General features: G+C 35.3%; 1 protein-coding gene across 2 annotated transcripts in view; it reads left to right on the plus strand.

Annotated features, from left to right (window-relative positions):
* The first annotated feature begins 1,032 nt into the window (after positions 1-1,032).
* LOC136042407 (probable E3 ubiquitin-protein ligase HERC4) overlaps positions 1,033-18,697 on the plus strand; it is an 88,615-nt gene continuing 70,950 nt past the window's right edge. For both annotated transcript variants that reach the window (XM_065727381.1, XM_065727382.1), the window contains exons 1-3: positions 1,033-1,175; positions 12,364-12,474; positions 14,032-14,154. In XM_065727381.1, the coding sequence (XP_065583453.1) occupies positions 1,061-1,175; positions 12,364-12,474; positions 14,032-14,154 (349 nt within the window). In that variant the 5' untranslated portion in view covers positions 1,033-1,060. The remainder of the gene's footprint in view (positions 1,176-12,363; positions 12,475-14,031; positions 14,155-18,697) is intronic.

Raw genomic sequence — 18,697 nt, forward strand, 5'->3', positions numbered from 1 at the left:
AGAAAATTGAGGTATTGCTTGGAAAAAAATTCTGTAACTAAAAAAAGAAAAAATCTTTACTGGCTTAAAATTTCATTAGAGAACTAAAGTGGCAGATTTTAACTTTTTATTCTTTTTTCTTGCTTAAAATTTTACACAGGACCAAATAAGAATTAATCAAATTTTCAAGCCAGGGCAATTTTGCTTCTATTTATGACAGTTGCTGAAAGAATAATGTGATTTCTTTTGCAAAAGTGTGGTATGGGTGTAAACCAATAATATATAAGAACACTGAAAAATACTGATGTATTTAAAGAAATGTGATATAGAAGGTGCTTTTTGAGTTTTTTTTTTTTTAGAAAACTGGGAATTGTTGGAGGAACGAGGGTAAATAAAATTCACATTTCCAGTCTTGTGAAAAGTTTTCTTTTGATCAGAAAAAAAGTCAAAATCCCTTGGATGCCCTATGAAAATTTTTTCATCATGGGTACAATTTCGAAGTTTTTCTGCTTTATAGGAAAAAAAAAACAAGTTTTCACAAGGCTTTGTTTTGCAGGAACTTTTTTTCATTTGAAAATTATAGTGAAATATGAAATTTGATTCCTTTGCAGCATTTAACTTGCAAATCGAATTTTCTAATATTTTCAATGTTTGTACATTCTTATTAATATTGTTATCAATAACAAAAATATTGACAAAATTTCTTCATCGTTATTTAGAGTAAATGAATAAGTTTGACAGATTTTTATTGAATATGACTAAGGTTTTCCCAAAGAATCATCATTGTATTTTCACTTTTTTGCCACTTTTAAATCATATCTTCAAAGTTTCATTGTTGAAAGAAAGAAAAAAATTTATAATTTGATCTAATTTCAAAATATAAATGAACTCAAATCATCCAAATGTAGCATTCAAACTAAATTCAGTTTATGTTCAAGTTATTGAAGCATTCAATATTAAGTAGGATATTAGTGGCATCTAGAGGAGGAAACAGTAAAGATTTTTCAAGACAGAGGCCATTTTTTCCCTTTCTTAATCCTTCAATCTTTTTCTTTTGTTTCAGATTTGATTGCTTACTACAATGTTTTGTTGGGGTAAAACGGAGAATGGTCAGCTGGGATGTAAAGGCACTGAAGATGGATGTGTTTTTCAGCCACTTCAACTGAATTTTGATGGATCATGGAAATTAAAAGATGGTAAGCACCAAAGCTCCACATTTGGGAGGGAAAGGGGGTAATTTTCCACCCTTACAAGTGCTTTAATAACATGTTACTTTTTAACTAACACTAACTTAGTCAGATCTTTTCATAGATAATTGCCATGAATCCATTTTGTGCTGCCTTAATTTGAATTACCAGCAATATGTGGTAGAATGGCCCCTTAAAGACGTGTTGCTCCTGGTGTAGCTATACTATGTTTTATGTATTTTTGAAGACCACACTTCCTTTTCATGACGAAGAAAGAACAAATCGGCTGATGACGGTCGCTGTATATGTGATTGAGCTATACAGAGCCTTTTGTCATTGTTTTTCATGTATAATAGAAGGATTCATCTCTATGTGAACTGTTACAGAGATTCATTGTGTTTGGATGGTATTCCTGTTTAACATCCACTCTGCTTCTTCCCAATCCTGGTCAACAACTGCCTCGAGTCCCTGGATGGTTGCCTCATAGAGGATGCTCTGCAGGTTGTCTGTGTGAATAGCAAGGTTTTATTTTTACTTCCTCCAATACCGGGAAAGATTCAGCTTTAAATATTGGCTCTTTGCATTGGCTTACCAAGGGAGGGGGAAGACTACAGTCATGTTTTTTTTTTCATGCTCATATCACGTTTTTCTTCCTGTATGGGAGAGTTTGCATCTTTAGAATTTTAACGAGCCTTCATATGATTTTTTTATACTCACGATTAAATTAATTTATTACAATTATTAAATTTGCCTTTCTTATCTGATTTTTCTGGCGTTCTCGTAGATAAAAGACTGTTCATCAGCCTTATAAAGAACATTTTTTACTTAGTGCTTGAGTTAAGTCAAGAAAAAAAATAGGTACTACATCGTCTGATTTGTCTTCCTCGTCAGTCATTGTGACCTTAATGTTTACTAGTGTCAAATTATAATTCATTTTGTCAACCTAGAGTATATAAAGCAATAACTTTTGTCAATTCTTTTTAATATTCATCTTACTCAGGTGTGACATGAGAGCTTGTGGGCCTCCGGGCTGTAGCTCCTCCCATCTCCCCAAAATCTCAAGCTTTTCAAGTGATTTCTATAATTCCTTATATTTTCGTATAATTAATCTATTTTTGTAACTTACATTTTCCCCCCTCTCCCATGTATTGACCTCTTGACTAATTATTTGGCCTTACTTTCTGATGAAAGTGGGAATATGAAAGCGTTATTAGTATCATTAACACTAGCCTTAGTTATTGTCGTCCTCAGGCTGAGTTGTTTGGGAAGGTTATAAAACCTTGTATTCTAATGGAATAGAAGTGTCGTGTATTTGTTGGGACAGAGCTCACTTATTGAATAATTGATCTTCTCTATAAGTCTTTGCTGTTACTGAATCATTTACCAAATTCATTTCTGGCAATGAAAAATAATATTGATATCATTTATCATTTGAACAATGTGTTTCAAACATTTTCAATTGTATTTTGTTATAATTGTCTTTTTAGGGCACTTGGTAACCAAGTGACATATAGCAATCGCAAATTCTGTCTGTCTGTCTGTCGGTCTCGATTTGTCTACTTTAGGCACTTCCAGGTAAGCTAGGACGAAGAAATTGGGCAGGCGTATCAGGGACCCGACCAGATTAAATTAGAAATAGTCGTTATCCCGATTTGACCATCTGGGTGGGAGTTGGGGGCCCGTTAATTCGGAAAAAATAGAAAAATTGAAGTATTTTTAACTTACGAACGGTTGATCAGATCTTAATGAAATTTGATGTTTGGAAGGATATTGTGTCTCAGAACTGTTATTTTAAATCCCAACTGGATTGGGTGACATTGGGGGGGGGGGGGGGAGTTGGGAGGGGGAAGCCTAAAATCTTGGAAAAAAACTTAGAGTGGAGGGATCGGGATGAAACTTGGTGGGAAAAATAATCACAAGTCCCAGATACATGATTGTCATTGACATCCCGATTTGACCATCTGGGTGGGAGTGGGGGGTCTGTTAATTCGGAAAAAATAGAAGTATTTTTAACTTACGAACGGTTGATCAGATCTTAATGAAATTTGATGTTTGGAAGGATATTGTGTCTCAGAGCTGTTATTCTAAATACCCACTGGATCGGGTGACATTTGGGGGGGGGGGTGTTGGGAGGGGGAAGCCTAAAATCTTGGAAAAACTTAGAGTGGAGGGATCAGCATGAAACTTGGTGGGGAAAATAATCACAAGTCCTGGATATATGATTGACATAACCAGAATGGATCTGCTCTCTTTGGGGTAGTTGGGGGGGGGGGGGTAATTCTGAAAAATTAGAAAAAATGAGGTGTTTTTAACTTACGAACGGATGATCGGATCTCAATGAAATTTGATATTTAGAAGGATACCGTGTCTTAGAGCTCTTATTTTAAATCCCGACTGGATCTGGTGACTGGGGGGGGGGAGTTGTGAGGGGAAACCTAAAATCTTGGAAAACACATAGTGGAGGGATCGGGATGAAACTTGGTGGGAAAAATAAGTACAAGTCTTAGATACATGATTGACATAACCGGAACGAATCCGCTCTCTTTGGGGTAGTTGGTGGGGGGTTAATTCTGAAAAATTAGAAAAAATGAGGTATGTTAAACTTAGGAAGGGTGATCGGATTTCAATGAAATTTGATATTTAAAAGGATATCGTGTCTCTAAGCTCTTATTTTAAATCCTGACCGAATCTGGTGACATTGGGAGGAGTTCGGGGGCAGGGGAACCTAAAATCATGGAAAACGCTTAGATTGGACGGATCTTAATGAAACTTGGTGGAAAAAATAAGCAAAAGTCTTATATAAGGGATTTAAATAATTGGAACGGATCCGCTCTATTCGGGGGGTGGGGGGGGGGGTGGGGCTAATTCTGAAAAATTAGAAAAAAATGACTTATTTTTAATTTACGAAGGAGCGATCGGATCTTCATGAAACTTCATATTTAGAAGGACCTCGTAACTCAGATTTCTCATTTTAAATTTCAACCAGATCCAGCGTCACAGGGGGGGGGGGGGGAGGCAGTTGGGGGGGGGGGACCGGAAATCTTAGAAAATACTTAAAGCAGAGAAATCAGGATGAAACTGAATGGGAAGAATAAAAACCTGTCTAAGATATGTGACTGACATAACCGATCTGGATCTGCTCTCTTTGGTGGAGTTGGGGGGGGGGAGGGGGAGGGGGGTAAATATGAAAATTCAGGTATTTGTAACTTACAAAAGGGTGACCAGATCTTGATGAAATTTGATATTTAGAAGGATCTTGTGCTTTAAAGCTCTAATTTTAAATTCTGACCAGATCCTGTGACATTGAGGGGAGTTTGAGGGGGAAACCAGAATTCCTGGAAAACGTAAAAATTGGGGTATTTTTATCTTACGAATAGGTGATCGGATCTTAATGAAATTTGATATTTAGAAGGAATCCATGTCTCAGAGCTCTTTTTTAAATCCCGACAAGATTTTTTGACATTGGGGGGAGTTGGAGGGGGAAATCTTGGAAAACACTTGGAGTGGAGAAATCGGGATGAAGCCTGATGGATAGAATAAGCAAATGTCCTTGATACGTGATTGACGGAACTGTACTGGATTCGCTCTCTTCGGGGGAGTTGGGGGGAGGGGTTCATTGATTTGTCGAGTTTGGTACTTCTGGACGTGCTAGGACGATGAAAATTGGTAGGCGTGTCAGGGAGCTGCACAAATTGACTTGATAAAATCGTTTTCCCAGATTCGACCATCTGGGGGGCTAAAGGGAGAGAAAAAATTAGGTATTTATAACTTATGAGTGGGTGATCGAATCTTAATGAATTTGATATTTAGAAGGATATCTTGACTCAAAGCTCTTATTTTAAATCCTGACCGGCATTAAGCCTCTGATTTTCCTTTTCTGAAATCAATCTGTTGATTCTTAGAATTTTCTTAGAGCTCATACCATATGAGATCTTGGCTCTTAGCTCTTTTTGCCTCGTCACAAGTGCCATATGAGCTATTAGCTCTTGTTTATAGATGGGTTTAATGAAATTATCTACCTTCTTTATTATTTTTGGTTATTTTTGTAATTTATCGAAACTGTTCCTGTGCGGTAGCAGTTTTTATTTATAGAGTTTAGGCTACTGGGAACATAGTTGCAAAGCAATAGATGAGATCGCAAAATATAGCAGAGATTTAAAGTAATTCCAAATTGAATTACAGCTAATAAACAGCTAATTACAGCTAAATATAAAAATATAGATTTGACACAAATGATGCACATACTCATTTTTACGGGGGAGGGGGGAGGCTCTCCCAAACTTGTTTGAAAGTCATCTTTGGTACATTATAGGCGGAAAAAAACTTGTAGTTTTACAAATTGCCCCTCTCCCAATTCCTCTGACTCCCTTTTTATCAGTGCCAAAAGAGGGAAAAGAAACATAGGCTTTCTTGGTAACCTTAGGTTCGTGAATATGTTGATGCAGAAACAGTATCTGTTTGGTACTGCAATTTATTTGCCAAGTTCAATAATTTCAGTTATCATAAAAAATACTGTAGTTGATAAAAAATAAAGCTATTGGGAAGTAACTATAGGAATCTCCCTGGATTTTTTTAAGTAATAACAGGAGTCAAAGAAGTTACAGGTGTTGATTAAAACAATGGAAGTACACAATTTTGAATGATCTAAAATCATGTGTGAACATAACTAAAAATGAAATTGCTAATTTGGACCATATGCAAATATTGCCTGCCGTAGTTACTCTTTTGTGCATGGGCTTAGATAAGTTCTATTAACGGTTAATGGGAGAATTTTTCCATTAACCTCAGACAATGACATACTTATTTAGGATAAACATTGTGCACAGCTATAAACAAATAGACTACAGTATACAAATAAAAACATACATATACACCATTAGCAAAGAAAAAGAGAAGAAGAATTCGAGGTATCAGAACCTTTTTCAAAATTGTGTTAAAAAAACTCAACCTCCTTTAAAATTAAACAAAGAAAACAAGTTTTTTTTTAGCTGCAAGTAAGGAGTGACATTAAAACTCAAAACGAACAGAAATTGTTCTGTATGTGAATGGGGTTGTCCCCTCCTACACGCCTCGCTCTTTACGCTAAAGTTTGACTCTGTCACAACTCTACTTTTTAAAACAATAAAAAAAACTTTTAAACAATAATAGAATTTTAATGCTAATTTCAAATAAAGTTTCATCAAGTTCAGTCTTACCTATCAAAAGTTACGATTCTGAGAAAATTCGACTTGTTTTGGAAAATGGGGGAACACCCACTCTAAAAGTCATAGAATATTAACCATCGGATTCAGCGTATCGGGTTCATCGTACAAGAGGATCCTACTGTAGAAGTTTCAAGCTTCCATCAACAAAAATGTGGAATATTGTAGTTTTTGCCAAAAGACACATCACGGATGCATGTTTATTTTATTTATTTATTTTATTCATTTTTTTTCAGAGTTGTCCTAGAATTTCGTGAGAGGGCTCATTCCGACGGAAGTTTTTATTGTTTTAAAAAGCAAGAGTTGTGAGAAAGAGTCAAAATTTAGCGTAAAGAGTGAGTTGTTGAGGAGGGTCAATCTCTTTTAAATACGGAATAATTTCTGTTCGTTTTAAGTTTTAATGTCACTTTTTACTTGCAGTTATAAAAACTTGTTTTTTTAATTACGTATATGAGAGGTTCGCCCCCTCGTCAATACATGCTCTTTGCACTAGAGCTTGAATTTTGTCCCAATTCTTTAAGAATGACCCCTAAATCACAAAGGCTATAGAATAAATAGTTGAAATTAGGTTTTTGACTAAGCGGAACAGAATAACTATCTAAAAATTTTGATCCGGTGACTTTTGGGAAAAAATGTAGGTGGGAGGTGGCCTAGGTGCCTTCCAATTTTTCTGGTTACTTAAAAAGGGCACTAAAACTGTTAATTCTCGTTAAAATGAGCCATCTCACGACATTCTAGGACCACTGGATACGATCACCACTGAAAAAAAAACAACAAATAGTTCAACACGCATCCGTGATCTGTCTTCTGGCTAAAAGTACAAAATTCCACATTTTTGTTGATAGAAACTTGAAACTTCTACAGGAGGGTTCTCTGATACGCTGAATGTGATGGTGTGATTTTCGTTAAGATTTTATGACTTAGGGAGCGTTTCCCCCTATTTTCTCTAAATAAGGCAAATTTTCTCAGGCTTGTAACTTTTCTCAGGCTCGTAAGTTGTTCTCACGCTCATGGGATGGTGCTATGAAATAGCTGAACCTTGTCATCTTAGTTTAGATTGTTTAGTGTTGGTTTTTCCGAGTTTCCCGAAGTGATTGTGCAAGTAACCAAAGATTTAGTATTCCTGACTTTTGTTTAGTTCCATTATTATGTAAATTAAATTCGAGAAGATCACCCTATCCGAATTTTATTTACCTCGCTTGGTGATTGCGCCATCTACTTTGACTCCTGAAAGTTCCACTAGATGGCTACCGCAAGCTGATGTCACAGGTATCAGCAGTTTAGTGAAAACGCTCATTAAAATTAGGCTTCATCCATTTTCACCACTAGCGCCAGCTACCTTCATTCTTTTGAGCAAACTTGGACTGCTGAAGGCTTCGCCAGGATGCGTTACTCTGTACGGACAAAAAATAAGAAGGCGGCGTGGGAAAAGGGCTGGAATTCGAGTTAAAATTAGACAAAGGGACCACCCAAGTAAAGTGATTGAGATAATTGTCTCTGCCAGAACGCCCAATTGCCGACAACAAAGAGACTGGTTCTATATAGAAGTAAACGTTTCAAATTAGAAACTTCTGCCCTATCTCGCTAGATATTACGCAGACCCACACCCAAAAAGCTCTAGGGTGTCCCCCACCAACTCTGTCTCCTGTCGCGTACAATACAAAGAAGTGTTTTCCCATATTCCTGCTTTGTAACACCCGTTCTCTTTGTAATTAAATAAAAAAAAAACAAGTTTTTTCAACTGAAAGTAAGGAGTGACATTAAAACTTAAAACGCACAGAAATTACTTCGTATATGAAAGAGGCTGCTTCCTCATCAACGCCCCGCTCTTTACGCTAAAGTTTGACTCTTTCTCTCAGTTCTTCTTTCTAAAACAGTAAAAAAACTTCAAACTTTAGCGTAAAGAGCGGGGCGTTGATGAGGAAGCAGCCTCTTTCATATACGAAGTAATTTCTGTGCGTTTTAAGTTTTAATGTCACTCCTTACTTTCAGTTGAAAAAACTTTACCACAGGTCTAATTCAAGTGAATTCCGGGTGTTAATAACAGTATATCCAATTGAGAATTCTGCTCTTGTAGTTGGACAGAAACTATCTATGAAATGTTCATTATTATAAATAGAGGTGGGATGATGGCGGTAAATTACGAATAAATTAATAAAAATGTGGAAAGGTTCTGGTAATTTATTATTAAACAAGAGCTAAGAGCTGATATGGCACTTGTGACGAGGTCGGAAGAGCCAAGAGCTCATATGGTATGAGCTCTGCAAAATTCTAAGAATCAATAGATTGCTTTAAAAGGAAAATTAGAGGCTTAATGCCGGTCGGGATTTAAAATAAGAGCTCTGAGTCACGAGGTCCTTCTAAATGTCATAATTCATTAAGATCCAATCGCCCACTTGCAAGTTAAAAATACCTCAATTTTTCTAATTTTTCCTCTCCCTTCAGCCCCCCAGATGTTTGGAACGGGGAAAACGACTATATCAAGTCAATTTGTACAGCTCCCTGACACGACTACTAATTTTCACCGTCCTAGCACGTCCAGAAGCACCAAACTCACCAAAGCACTGAACCCTACCATCTAACTCCCCCAAAAAGAGCAGATCAAGTCCGGTTACGTCAGTCACGTATCTACAACATTTATAAGCATATTCCAAGATTTCTGGTTTCCCCCTCCAGCTTCCCCAGTTTCAACAGATCTGGTCGGGATTTGAAACAAGAGCTCTGAGACACGAGTTCCTTCTGATTATCAAATTTCATTAAGATCCGGTCACCTGTTCTTAAGTTAAAAATACCTCAATTTTTCTAACTTTTCCAAATTAACAACCCCCAGCTCTCCCCCCCCCAAAGAAAACGGATCCGTACCAGTTATGTCAATCTTGTATCTATAAGTTGTGCTTATTCTTTCCGTCAATTTTCATCTCGATATCTCCACTCTTAAGTGTTTTTCAAGATTCCCGGTTTTCAAGATTTCTGTTTCCCCCCTCCAACCCTCTATGTCCCCGGATCCGATTCCAATTGAAAATGGAGCATCAGAGAAATAAGATTCTTCTATATATCAAGTTTCATTGAGATCCGATCACCCATTCGTAAGATGCCGCGATTTCACGTTTTGATACCAATAGCTACATCAAAAGAATTGCATTTTAGTGCTGGTTTTAAATATATAAGTTTCATCAAGTTTAGTCTTGCCCATCAAAAGTTACGAGCCTGAGAAAATTTGCCTCATTTTAGAAAATAGGGGGAAACACCCCCTAAAAGTCATAGAATCTTAACAAAAATCACACCATCAGATTCAACATATCAGAGAACCCTATTTTAGAAGTTTCAAGCTCCTATCTACAAAAATGTGGAATTTTGCATTTTTTGCCAGAAGGCATATCACGGATGCGTGTTTATTTATTTGTTTGTTTGTTTTTTTTGTTTTTTTTTCTCCAGGGGTGATCGTATCGATCCAGTGGTCCTAGAATATTGCGAGAGTTTTTTCAACTGGAAGTAAGGAGCAGCATTGAAACTTAAAACGAACAGAAATTATTACGTATAGGAGGGGTTCACCTCCTCTTAATACTTCGCTCTTTACGCTAAAGTATTTCTAGTAATTTCAACTATTTATTCAGCCGCTTTTGTGATTCAGGGGTCATTCTTAATGAATTGGGACAAAATTTAAGCTTTAGTGTAAAGAGCGATGTACTGACGAGGGGGTGAACCCCCTCATATATGTAATAAAAACATGAGAATACAAAAGTTCGTTACGTAAGCTAATTTATAAGTTACGTATATCTTTTACTAACGAAAATATTTGCAAAAAATCAAAGTTCTAGTTTCCTTTTCAAGTTAAAAAATCGGAGGGCAACTAGGCTTCCTCCCCTACTCCTTTTTTTCTCAAAATCATTCGATCAAAAAACTATTAGGCCATTTAGCAAAAAAAAAAAAAAAAAAAAATGCAAATTTGGTTTTAATTATTCCTCTGCGGAGAGCCAAAATCAAAACATGCATTGATTCAAAAACGTCCAGAAATTAGATAAAAAAAAAAGTTTTTTTGGCTGGAAGTAAGGAGCGACATTAAACCTTAAAACGAAAAGAAATTACTTCGTATATGAAAGGGGCTGCTTCCTTATCAACGTCCTGCTCCTTAGGCTAAAGTTTTTTCTGTTTTAAAAAGTAGAGTTGAGAGAAAGAGCCAAACTTTAGCGTAAAGAGTAGGACATTGATAAGGAAGCAGCCCTTTCATATACGAATTAATTTCTGTTCGTTTTAAGTTTTAATGTCGCTCCTTACTTTCAGTTAAAAAAATTGTTTTTTTATTTAATTTCATTAAGATTCCATCACCCGTTCGTAAGTTAAAAATACTTCATTTTTTCTATTTTTTCCGAATTAACTGGTCCCCCATTCACCCCCCCCCCAGATTGTCAAATCGGGAAAACGACTATTTCTAATTTAATCTGGTCTGGTTCCTGATACAAGTTCAAGTTCATTTATTTATTAATCGCACATACATGTATATATAAATGACATAGGCCCATGGGGAGACAAGCTCGAAAAACTAGGCCTAGACAAAGATAAAATAATAACACACTACAATACAAAGATAAACATGACGGCAAAGATACAATAACACAACAATAATATGAAAGTAGCAGCTAGCCCAGGATCATTCAATACTATTGAAGAAATTAAAAATGTCCATATTATTAAATATAAATTAATACTGGAAGATAGCTGAGAGGCCCATAATCACCCAGAGCAACGAACCATACAAAAACTTTGCCTTACTAAAAAGATACTTAATTAAAAATAATCCTGAACTAAATGAAATTTAAGTTTCCTTTTTATTAAATGAATAGAGGAAAAATTATCAATAAGAGTCTTGTGAGCATCCCAGCACCGAGCTATTGACACAAACGGGGCGAATTTAGATCTCTCAGTATTATACTTGTCAATGTAGATATCCTTTTTTGTCGAGTGTTATAATTATGTAAATCTTGTGATTGGGAGAACAAACTTTGATGGAGGTAATATGGCGGTAATTTCTTAATATCATAATTGATTTTGAAAAGAATTGCTCCAAAAGCAAATTGTTGAGAGATTGGAAGTATATCTAGATAAGTATATAAAGATGCAGTAGAAGACTTATTTGGAAGTTCAATAGGTGATGGAATAAAAAGTTTAAGGATTCTTAGGGCTTTATTTTGTAAAATCTGTATTGGTTTAATATGGCTTTTATATGTAGATAAATATACTAGAGAACACTAATTAATATTAGTCTGAATCAGAGCAAAATAAATACTTCGTAAAGCAGAGTAGGGCAAACAAAGCTTCAACCTTCGCATTAAACCAACATACCTTGAAATATTTAATCGTAGATTTTGAATGTGTGTTTTAAAAGATAAGCTTTCGTCAATCACAATTCCAAGGTACTTTATCATTTTCACACGAGATATTGATAATAGATACTTTGAAGAAGTAACTCGGGTAATACGAGGGCAGATATTTGACTTTCTGCTGTAAATTATGAAATTAGTTTTTGATACATTCAAAGCAATAAAATTTGAAGAACACCAATCAAGAACATTAGAAAATGCAGTATTCAGTTTTGCCTCCAGCTCCTCGTCATTCTTTTCAGAAATTGAAACTGCCGTATCATCATCAAAATGTGTGTTGAGACACGGGGATGTAAAAGTGCGGTGAAAATCATTTATATAAATTAAAAAAAGGAGAGGACCTAGGACACATGTCGTTTCATCGTCCTAGCTTGCCTGGAATTGCCTGAAGTTGCAAAACCGGGACAGACAGACAGATCGACAGAATTTGCGATCGCTATATGTCACTTGCTTAATACCAAGTGCCATAAAAAAAAATATACACTTACAGAATATTCTTACTGGAGTATTTTTTGGATTCCATTCTGTAGAATCTGTAAGAATTCAGCTGCTAAGTAGAAAACATTAATTATATACATGCACTTGGTAAAATCGTCTAAAGATTTAATTTTGTTCTAGTCGTGTCTGGCGAGAATCACACGCTTATGGTATTATATGACGGTCAGATATGGTCATGTGGATCCAATAAATATGGTCAGCTTGGTCGAAACAAGGCAACAAAGACACTAGGTGATTGTAACTTGGCTAGTTTACCTTGGATTACTCCAAGTTTTCATTTATATTTATTTTATTTAAGCTAAAATTTATGAAACTACCTGCTGCCATAAGGAACTGCCCGAAAACCAAAAACTTTTGAGCAATAAAGGAAAAACAAGAAAAAGTATTAAAATGGTACCTGAAGAGCGTGTCGGAGAGAGGCATAAAATAAAAACATATTGCAGCATATTTTTCTTTGTCTGTTTTTTTTTTTAGAATTACATTTTGCATTAAACCCTGTTGTGTAGTTACCAAAATTTGGCTTAAGATTCAACGCACATTCCCTATGATAAAAAAAACAAAAACTAGCGTTCGAGTTTATGTCGTTCTGTTTTCGGAAACGCAAAGCCAACTGACGCTTGAGATTATTCTTTCTTAGAAGAAAGAGACCATGTGATGTAACTTGTCAAGTTAACCTTGGATTACTCCAAGTTTTGATCTATGTTTAGTCTATTTAAACCAAAAATTACAAAAACTTCCTGCTAACATAAGGAACTGCCCCAAAACCAAAAGCTTTCGAGTAATAAAGGAAAAACAAGAAAACATGAAGAGTGTTTCCGAGACAGGTATAAAAAAAATACTTTGCAGCCTTACGGTTTCAATCTTTTATTCAACGTAAGACGATAGTTTCTCTCTCTTCCAGTTGCTGAGATTCAACTTTATTCCCATTGTTCAGTAGCTGAGATTAAGGTTTACTGATGTAGAAAATTATTCATAAAATTTGCTCTGCAGTTTTTTTTCAAAATTTGCTGAAAACATAATTCAAACAGGAGACATCCAGAACTTTTTCCTACATTTTTATGCAAGTTCAGATTGTTCTCTAAGATAAATGCCAAGGAATATCACTGGTATGGCTTGGTGAAAGGATAGATCTATAATAAATTATTCTAATGATATAAGTCTATCGTCTTGTCAGTTGAAATTACAGCTGTAGACTTGTTGCAAAATCACCTGTTTTACCCGAATCATTTAACATCAGTTATGCCCTGAGGCCCCGTTTTGTATCAGAAAATAAAATATAAAATGCGAGCTGCAGTATTTTATGTTGAACTATTCCAAAACACAGTTTTGTAGTTTGATGTATTCTAATTTTACAGGAAGAATATCAAATTTGCATCTCCTGCTTTCTGTTTCGTAATTTTTTTTGAAAACTTTGTTTGCTTTGTAATGTTTATTTTAAATAAGTTAAAACAAAATGTTGCATTACTACCGAATCAAATTAGGTTCGTAAGCAGTTAATTACTTCATTCTTTTTACAAAATGAAACTTTTTCGTCCCAAATTAGACTCAAGTATCTTATATATGACAACGATTAACCCAAAAATAAGGAAACAATGTTTATAAACTAGTAACGGCAATTTGTTTTTGTGACAGTTACTAGGTAACATTTGATTTTTTTTTTGTAATTGAAATATTCTTGAAATAAGACCTTCCTCTAATTAATGATGCTATTAGAAATATTGCAACTTTCGACATTTTTTTGTTTTTCTTTCGTGTTTCTGTTTCATAAGAATTCAGTATTTATTCCAGGGCCTGTCGGCAACTTGCAGCATCAAAAGATTCTCAAAGCTGCTGCTGGTTTGGCCCATTCTTTGGCTCTCGATCAGAAGGGACACATTTTCAGCTGGGGTTGTAATTCCTCTGGACAGTTAGGCAAGTTGCAAGCACGTTTTTGGTGTTATAATTTGTATTTCAGCTCACTTGCTTGGATTTCAACCCTTATAATTATTTTCTGTTGAGGAACTTAATTGAGGTGTAAAGTAAATTAAGTCGCATAAATTAAGTAAATTAAGTCGCATCTCTCTCTCTCTCTCTCTCTCTCTCTCTCTCTCTCTCTCTCTCTCTCTCTCTCTCTCTCTCTCTCTCTCTCTCTCTCTCTCTCACTCTCTCTCTCTCTCTCTCTCTCCTCTCTCCTCTCTCTCTCTCTCTTCTCTCTCTCTTCTCTCTCTCTCTCTCTTTCTCTCTTTCTCTCTCTTTCTCTCTCTTTCTCTCTCTTTCTCTCTTTCTCTGTGATTGAGCTGCTCATTAAAGACAGTCTTGAAATAGAAATTCAAGCTACCTCTGTTTAAAACTTAATTTTAATTTTTCTTGATTTTTTTCACTGTTGTTACGTTTGAAAACGCACCATGTACACAAATACTGCCATGTTAAATTACTCCTAAAGATAGTAAATAATCCACTCCACATTTGTGGTTAAAAAGTGGAAGTTAAGGCTGCTTTGCTTTGTCCCAATATATAACACTTATTTTCTGTTTCTGCTATACAAAAATCTAATCTCGTGTCCATCACTACGTTTACCTCTCAAATAATAAATATGAAAAACTTTTAACTTCGGTAAAAATATGTTATTGCGTTGCAGTATTATTTAATTCGCTCTGATGGCGACTGCCTATAGTATGAAACTTTGATGTCTAAGTACATAAACCATAAGGATTCACGTTTTTAAATTTTTTAAGCGATGTCTACTTGTCTGTAGACACCTGGCTATAGAATTTCCATCTGGGCAATTTTGGCACTTTTATGCTGAATGTGTTTGAGGCTGATTTGAGAGGGTGCATTTTCAGAGGTTGAATGTGTTCTCCTCTAAAAATCAATCCCCCTCGCCTCAGAAAACTAGACCGTTAAAAACTAGACCTTTCGTGGCGGATCTTAAGATTTGGATACAAAGGGAAAAGCGTCTATAAAAATCGTCGTTCTTGTGTCTTATGTGTCCAAAGGTGTTTGACCCAATATTTTAAACCAATTAGTGAATAAAACTTGCCTACTTTTCTGCTTAAAACTTTAAAGCGGTGAGTGGGCCTAGAGAGGGCACGTGTCGCAGGAACTAGAAATTGTTGTTTGAGTAAAATTTAAAAATTACTTACTACATGCCTTTCTTTCTATTAAAAAGTTCAGGTCATTTAATTTTTATCAAACAATAAATCTTACACGTCATAATTTGTGTTTTGAGAGTTTTGCGATATCCGTGTCCTTGTTACTCGTTGCATAGATCTATATAGAAAGGCTAATTCACTAGGTCTAATGTAGACAAAAATCTCTGAAAGAGCGATAAAACTGTAAATTTGCCTCCTTTCTTTCTTAAACTGGTAGAAAGACTATAGTTTTTGATTATATAGGCTTTTAGAACAAACCTGAAACGTTTTTCCTGTAGGAGGCACACGTGCTTCCTGAAGAGGGTTATGCCTATACGGGAAATTAACATTGTCATCAACCGAGGTACAAACACATGGACGAATGCCAGCATCTGCGTCAGGCTCTGTTGGTGACAGACTAGCTCTATGGTACAGATCGAGATCCCTTTGATCTGATAGATCAAGTTTGAAGTGGGTGGCATTGTATGGTGTCCTTCTATAGCAGTGTATGCCTGTTTTAATGCACTGCCTCTCCAAGACTAAAACACCCTCACTAATTCAATTTTAACGTTTATGTGCCATTTTTCGTTTGAATTTTAGCACTATTCTTGATCATAAGCAGTACAATAGCACTGCCTAAGTAAAGAGCAATATGGTTTCACTGTATTCTCCTTTTTTTCCTGGGATACTTGGTACGGGAAGTGTCGTAGAAACATTGCATGTACTGGATTGGTACTAAATGTTCCGTTGCCTTTTTTTTAAGAGTAGAATGTGATCAAAGGGTAATAACCCCACCTCCCAAGCCCTCCTAGATGTCCTTCTCTTCTGCTTAAACCCTATCAAGATTTTGAGATAACCATTTTGTTAAAACTAAGCTACCAAAATGTTTTTTTGTGAAATATTTTATTTTATTTTTACGTTCACGTGCTAAAAATTTTAAGTTTTAAAGACATCCGAATTGAAGATCTAGAAAAAAAGGAAAATGTGTTTTCTGTTCGTTGTAAGTTTGACTTTATTATTCATCGTAATTTCTGTTTGTTTTGGGTCATATTCATTCATAGGGATTTTCCTAACAATGAATCAATGGTTCATTTAATGCTGTGATTATTATTTTACTTTATTATTTTACTTTATTATTTTACTTTACTGAAGATCTAGAAAAAAAGGAAAATGTGTTTTCTGTTCGTTGTAAGTTTGACTTTATTATTCATCGTAATTTCTGTTTGTTTTGGGTCATATTCATTCATAGGGATTTTCCTAACAATGAATCAATGGTTCATTTAATGCTGTGATTATTATTTTACTTTATTTCTTCTCATGCAGCAGTACACTTCTCTTTAATAAACTTGATTTTAAAAAGCCTGTGTTTTTATTAATTCTAGAAAAAACACCAATTAAACAAAAAATTCCCTGAAATTTTTGAATGAACGAAAAACAACGAAAAATCACTTGGTGAAACAGAATGGAAGGAAAAAATTAGTAAAAACAGTTATAATTAATTAAGAATGGCAACCCCATAGTGTTGATTGAATTATGTCTCTCTCCGTGATCTTCCATGAAATGTTGTGCTCCCCTATCTCGAATAAAATTTTAGATCTGCTAAAAATTCTGTTTTTCTGACCAATCTAACTAACAACATGCCTAAACGAATATAATATGCCGTTTTTGGATCAATTGGGTGGTAGATTTTGTAACAAAATATACTAAGGAATTGCAATCTTCACGGGAAAGAATATAGATTGTTGCTTTGAATGGAATTGGTGGGTGGGGAGAAGTATGTGCCACTGGGTTGAAATCTGGTTTTGTGATGTGATTAGTAACAAAAGCTTTTTCCAAAAAATAAGTTTTTCAAAGAAAAGTAAAGAACTCTATATTAACCCAAAAATTGAGCAAAAATGGAATCAAAAGATCTACCAAGCGTAAAACTACTACAAATCAGCATCAATAAATAAATGAAACCCAGAACGAACAGAAATTACAATAAATACCGAGTCAATTCCAAAACGAGCAAAAATTTAACATTATTTGGGCTCACAAACCCTATGCCTACTCAAGGGAAGAACATAATTTGGATTTAACTAAAAAGAATAAATGAATGTGCATTGTTAGTTTAATATACATATGCTCATATTTATTCCTTAAAATCTTAAAAGTGTTTGATTTATTAAAGTTATAAAAATGAAAACATCCAATTCTTTTTCCAAATATTGCCTTTTTGATCAATTGATCATCTCCAATATTAATTCTTGAAAGTTTCAAATTAATATACTCAGTCATTCCTGAATTACGCCCTTTTGACAACCCATATACACATAACATGTTTTGATTTAGTTCAACAATCCTTGAAGGACTTACCTTAATACCCTCCGTATTTTGGGAAAGTAGTAGTCAAACGTGCATACCTTTTCTCAATAGCATATACTATATGTAAACAACGAGCAAATTGCCTAACTTACAGCCCTTGCTCTGAGGCTCTCAAATTACTTTTGACTCTTAAAAAGGGTACTATAACTTCCAATTTCAAATCAAATGAGCCTCATCTGAAGTTTATATGACAATCCATTCTATAAAAACCTTATATGCCTCCAAGACATAACTTAGTCCTTGCCCAAGAACTCTGGGGGGAGGGGCCGATCCTAGAAGCATTGCTATATGTTCTTTGGACTATTTGGTTTTACAATGGACATCTTACAGTTTCAATCAGATGTGTTTCATAAAAGAGGGGTAGTTGGGGAGGGGGAAAGGGGACTAGTTCACCTCCATCACTTGACTCTTAAAGGGGAACTTGACCCTTCAAATTTTCAAACAAATGAGCCACCTCTAAAGTTTATACAACCATCCCTTCCATAAAAACGTTAAATGTCCCCGGGGCATAACTTACAACCCTTGCCCTCAGGCTCTGGTGGCTTATAACAACCCTCAAAAGCATTATTATTCGATATTTTGACTATTTTGAAAAAAATGGCTAATGGTGAAATATCAAAATTAATATTGTCTACATTTCGGGAAAAGACGAATTATGGGGAGGGGGTAGCTGCCCTTTTATCACTTTCATTCCTTAAAAGGGCAAAGCAAAAATTCTGATTGTTTTTCCAAGGAGATCCCTCTGAATTATATACAACCTCCATTTCTATAAAAATCCTTATATGCCTCCAGGGCATACCTTACAAACCCTGCCCTGAGGGCTGTGGGTGAACGTCATCCTCAAACATACAATGTCTGGACCTTTCAACTACGCTGAACAAAATTGCTATCTTAAAATTTTGATTGGGTGTGTTGGGGAAACTATTGACAGGGAGGAGGGAAGGCTGGTTACTTTCAAGTCACTTTCGACTCTAAAAAAG

This window comes from Artemia franciscana, unplaced genomic scaffold (genome assembly GCF_032884065.1).
Source record: "Artemia franciscana unplaced genomic scaffold, ASM3288406v1 Scaffold_1259, whole genome shotgun sequence".
In the NCBI taxonomy this organism is placed as follows: Eukaryota; Metazoa; Arthropoda; class Branchiopoda; order Anostraca; family Artemiidae; genus Artemia; species Artemia franciscana.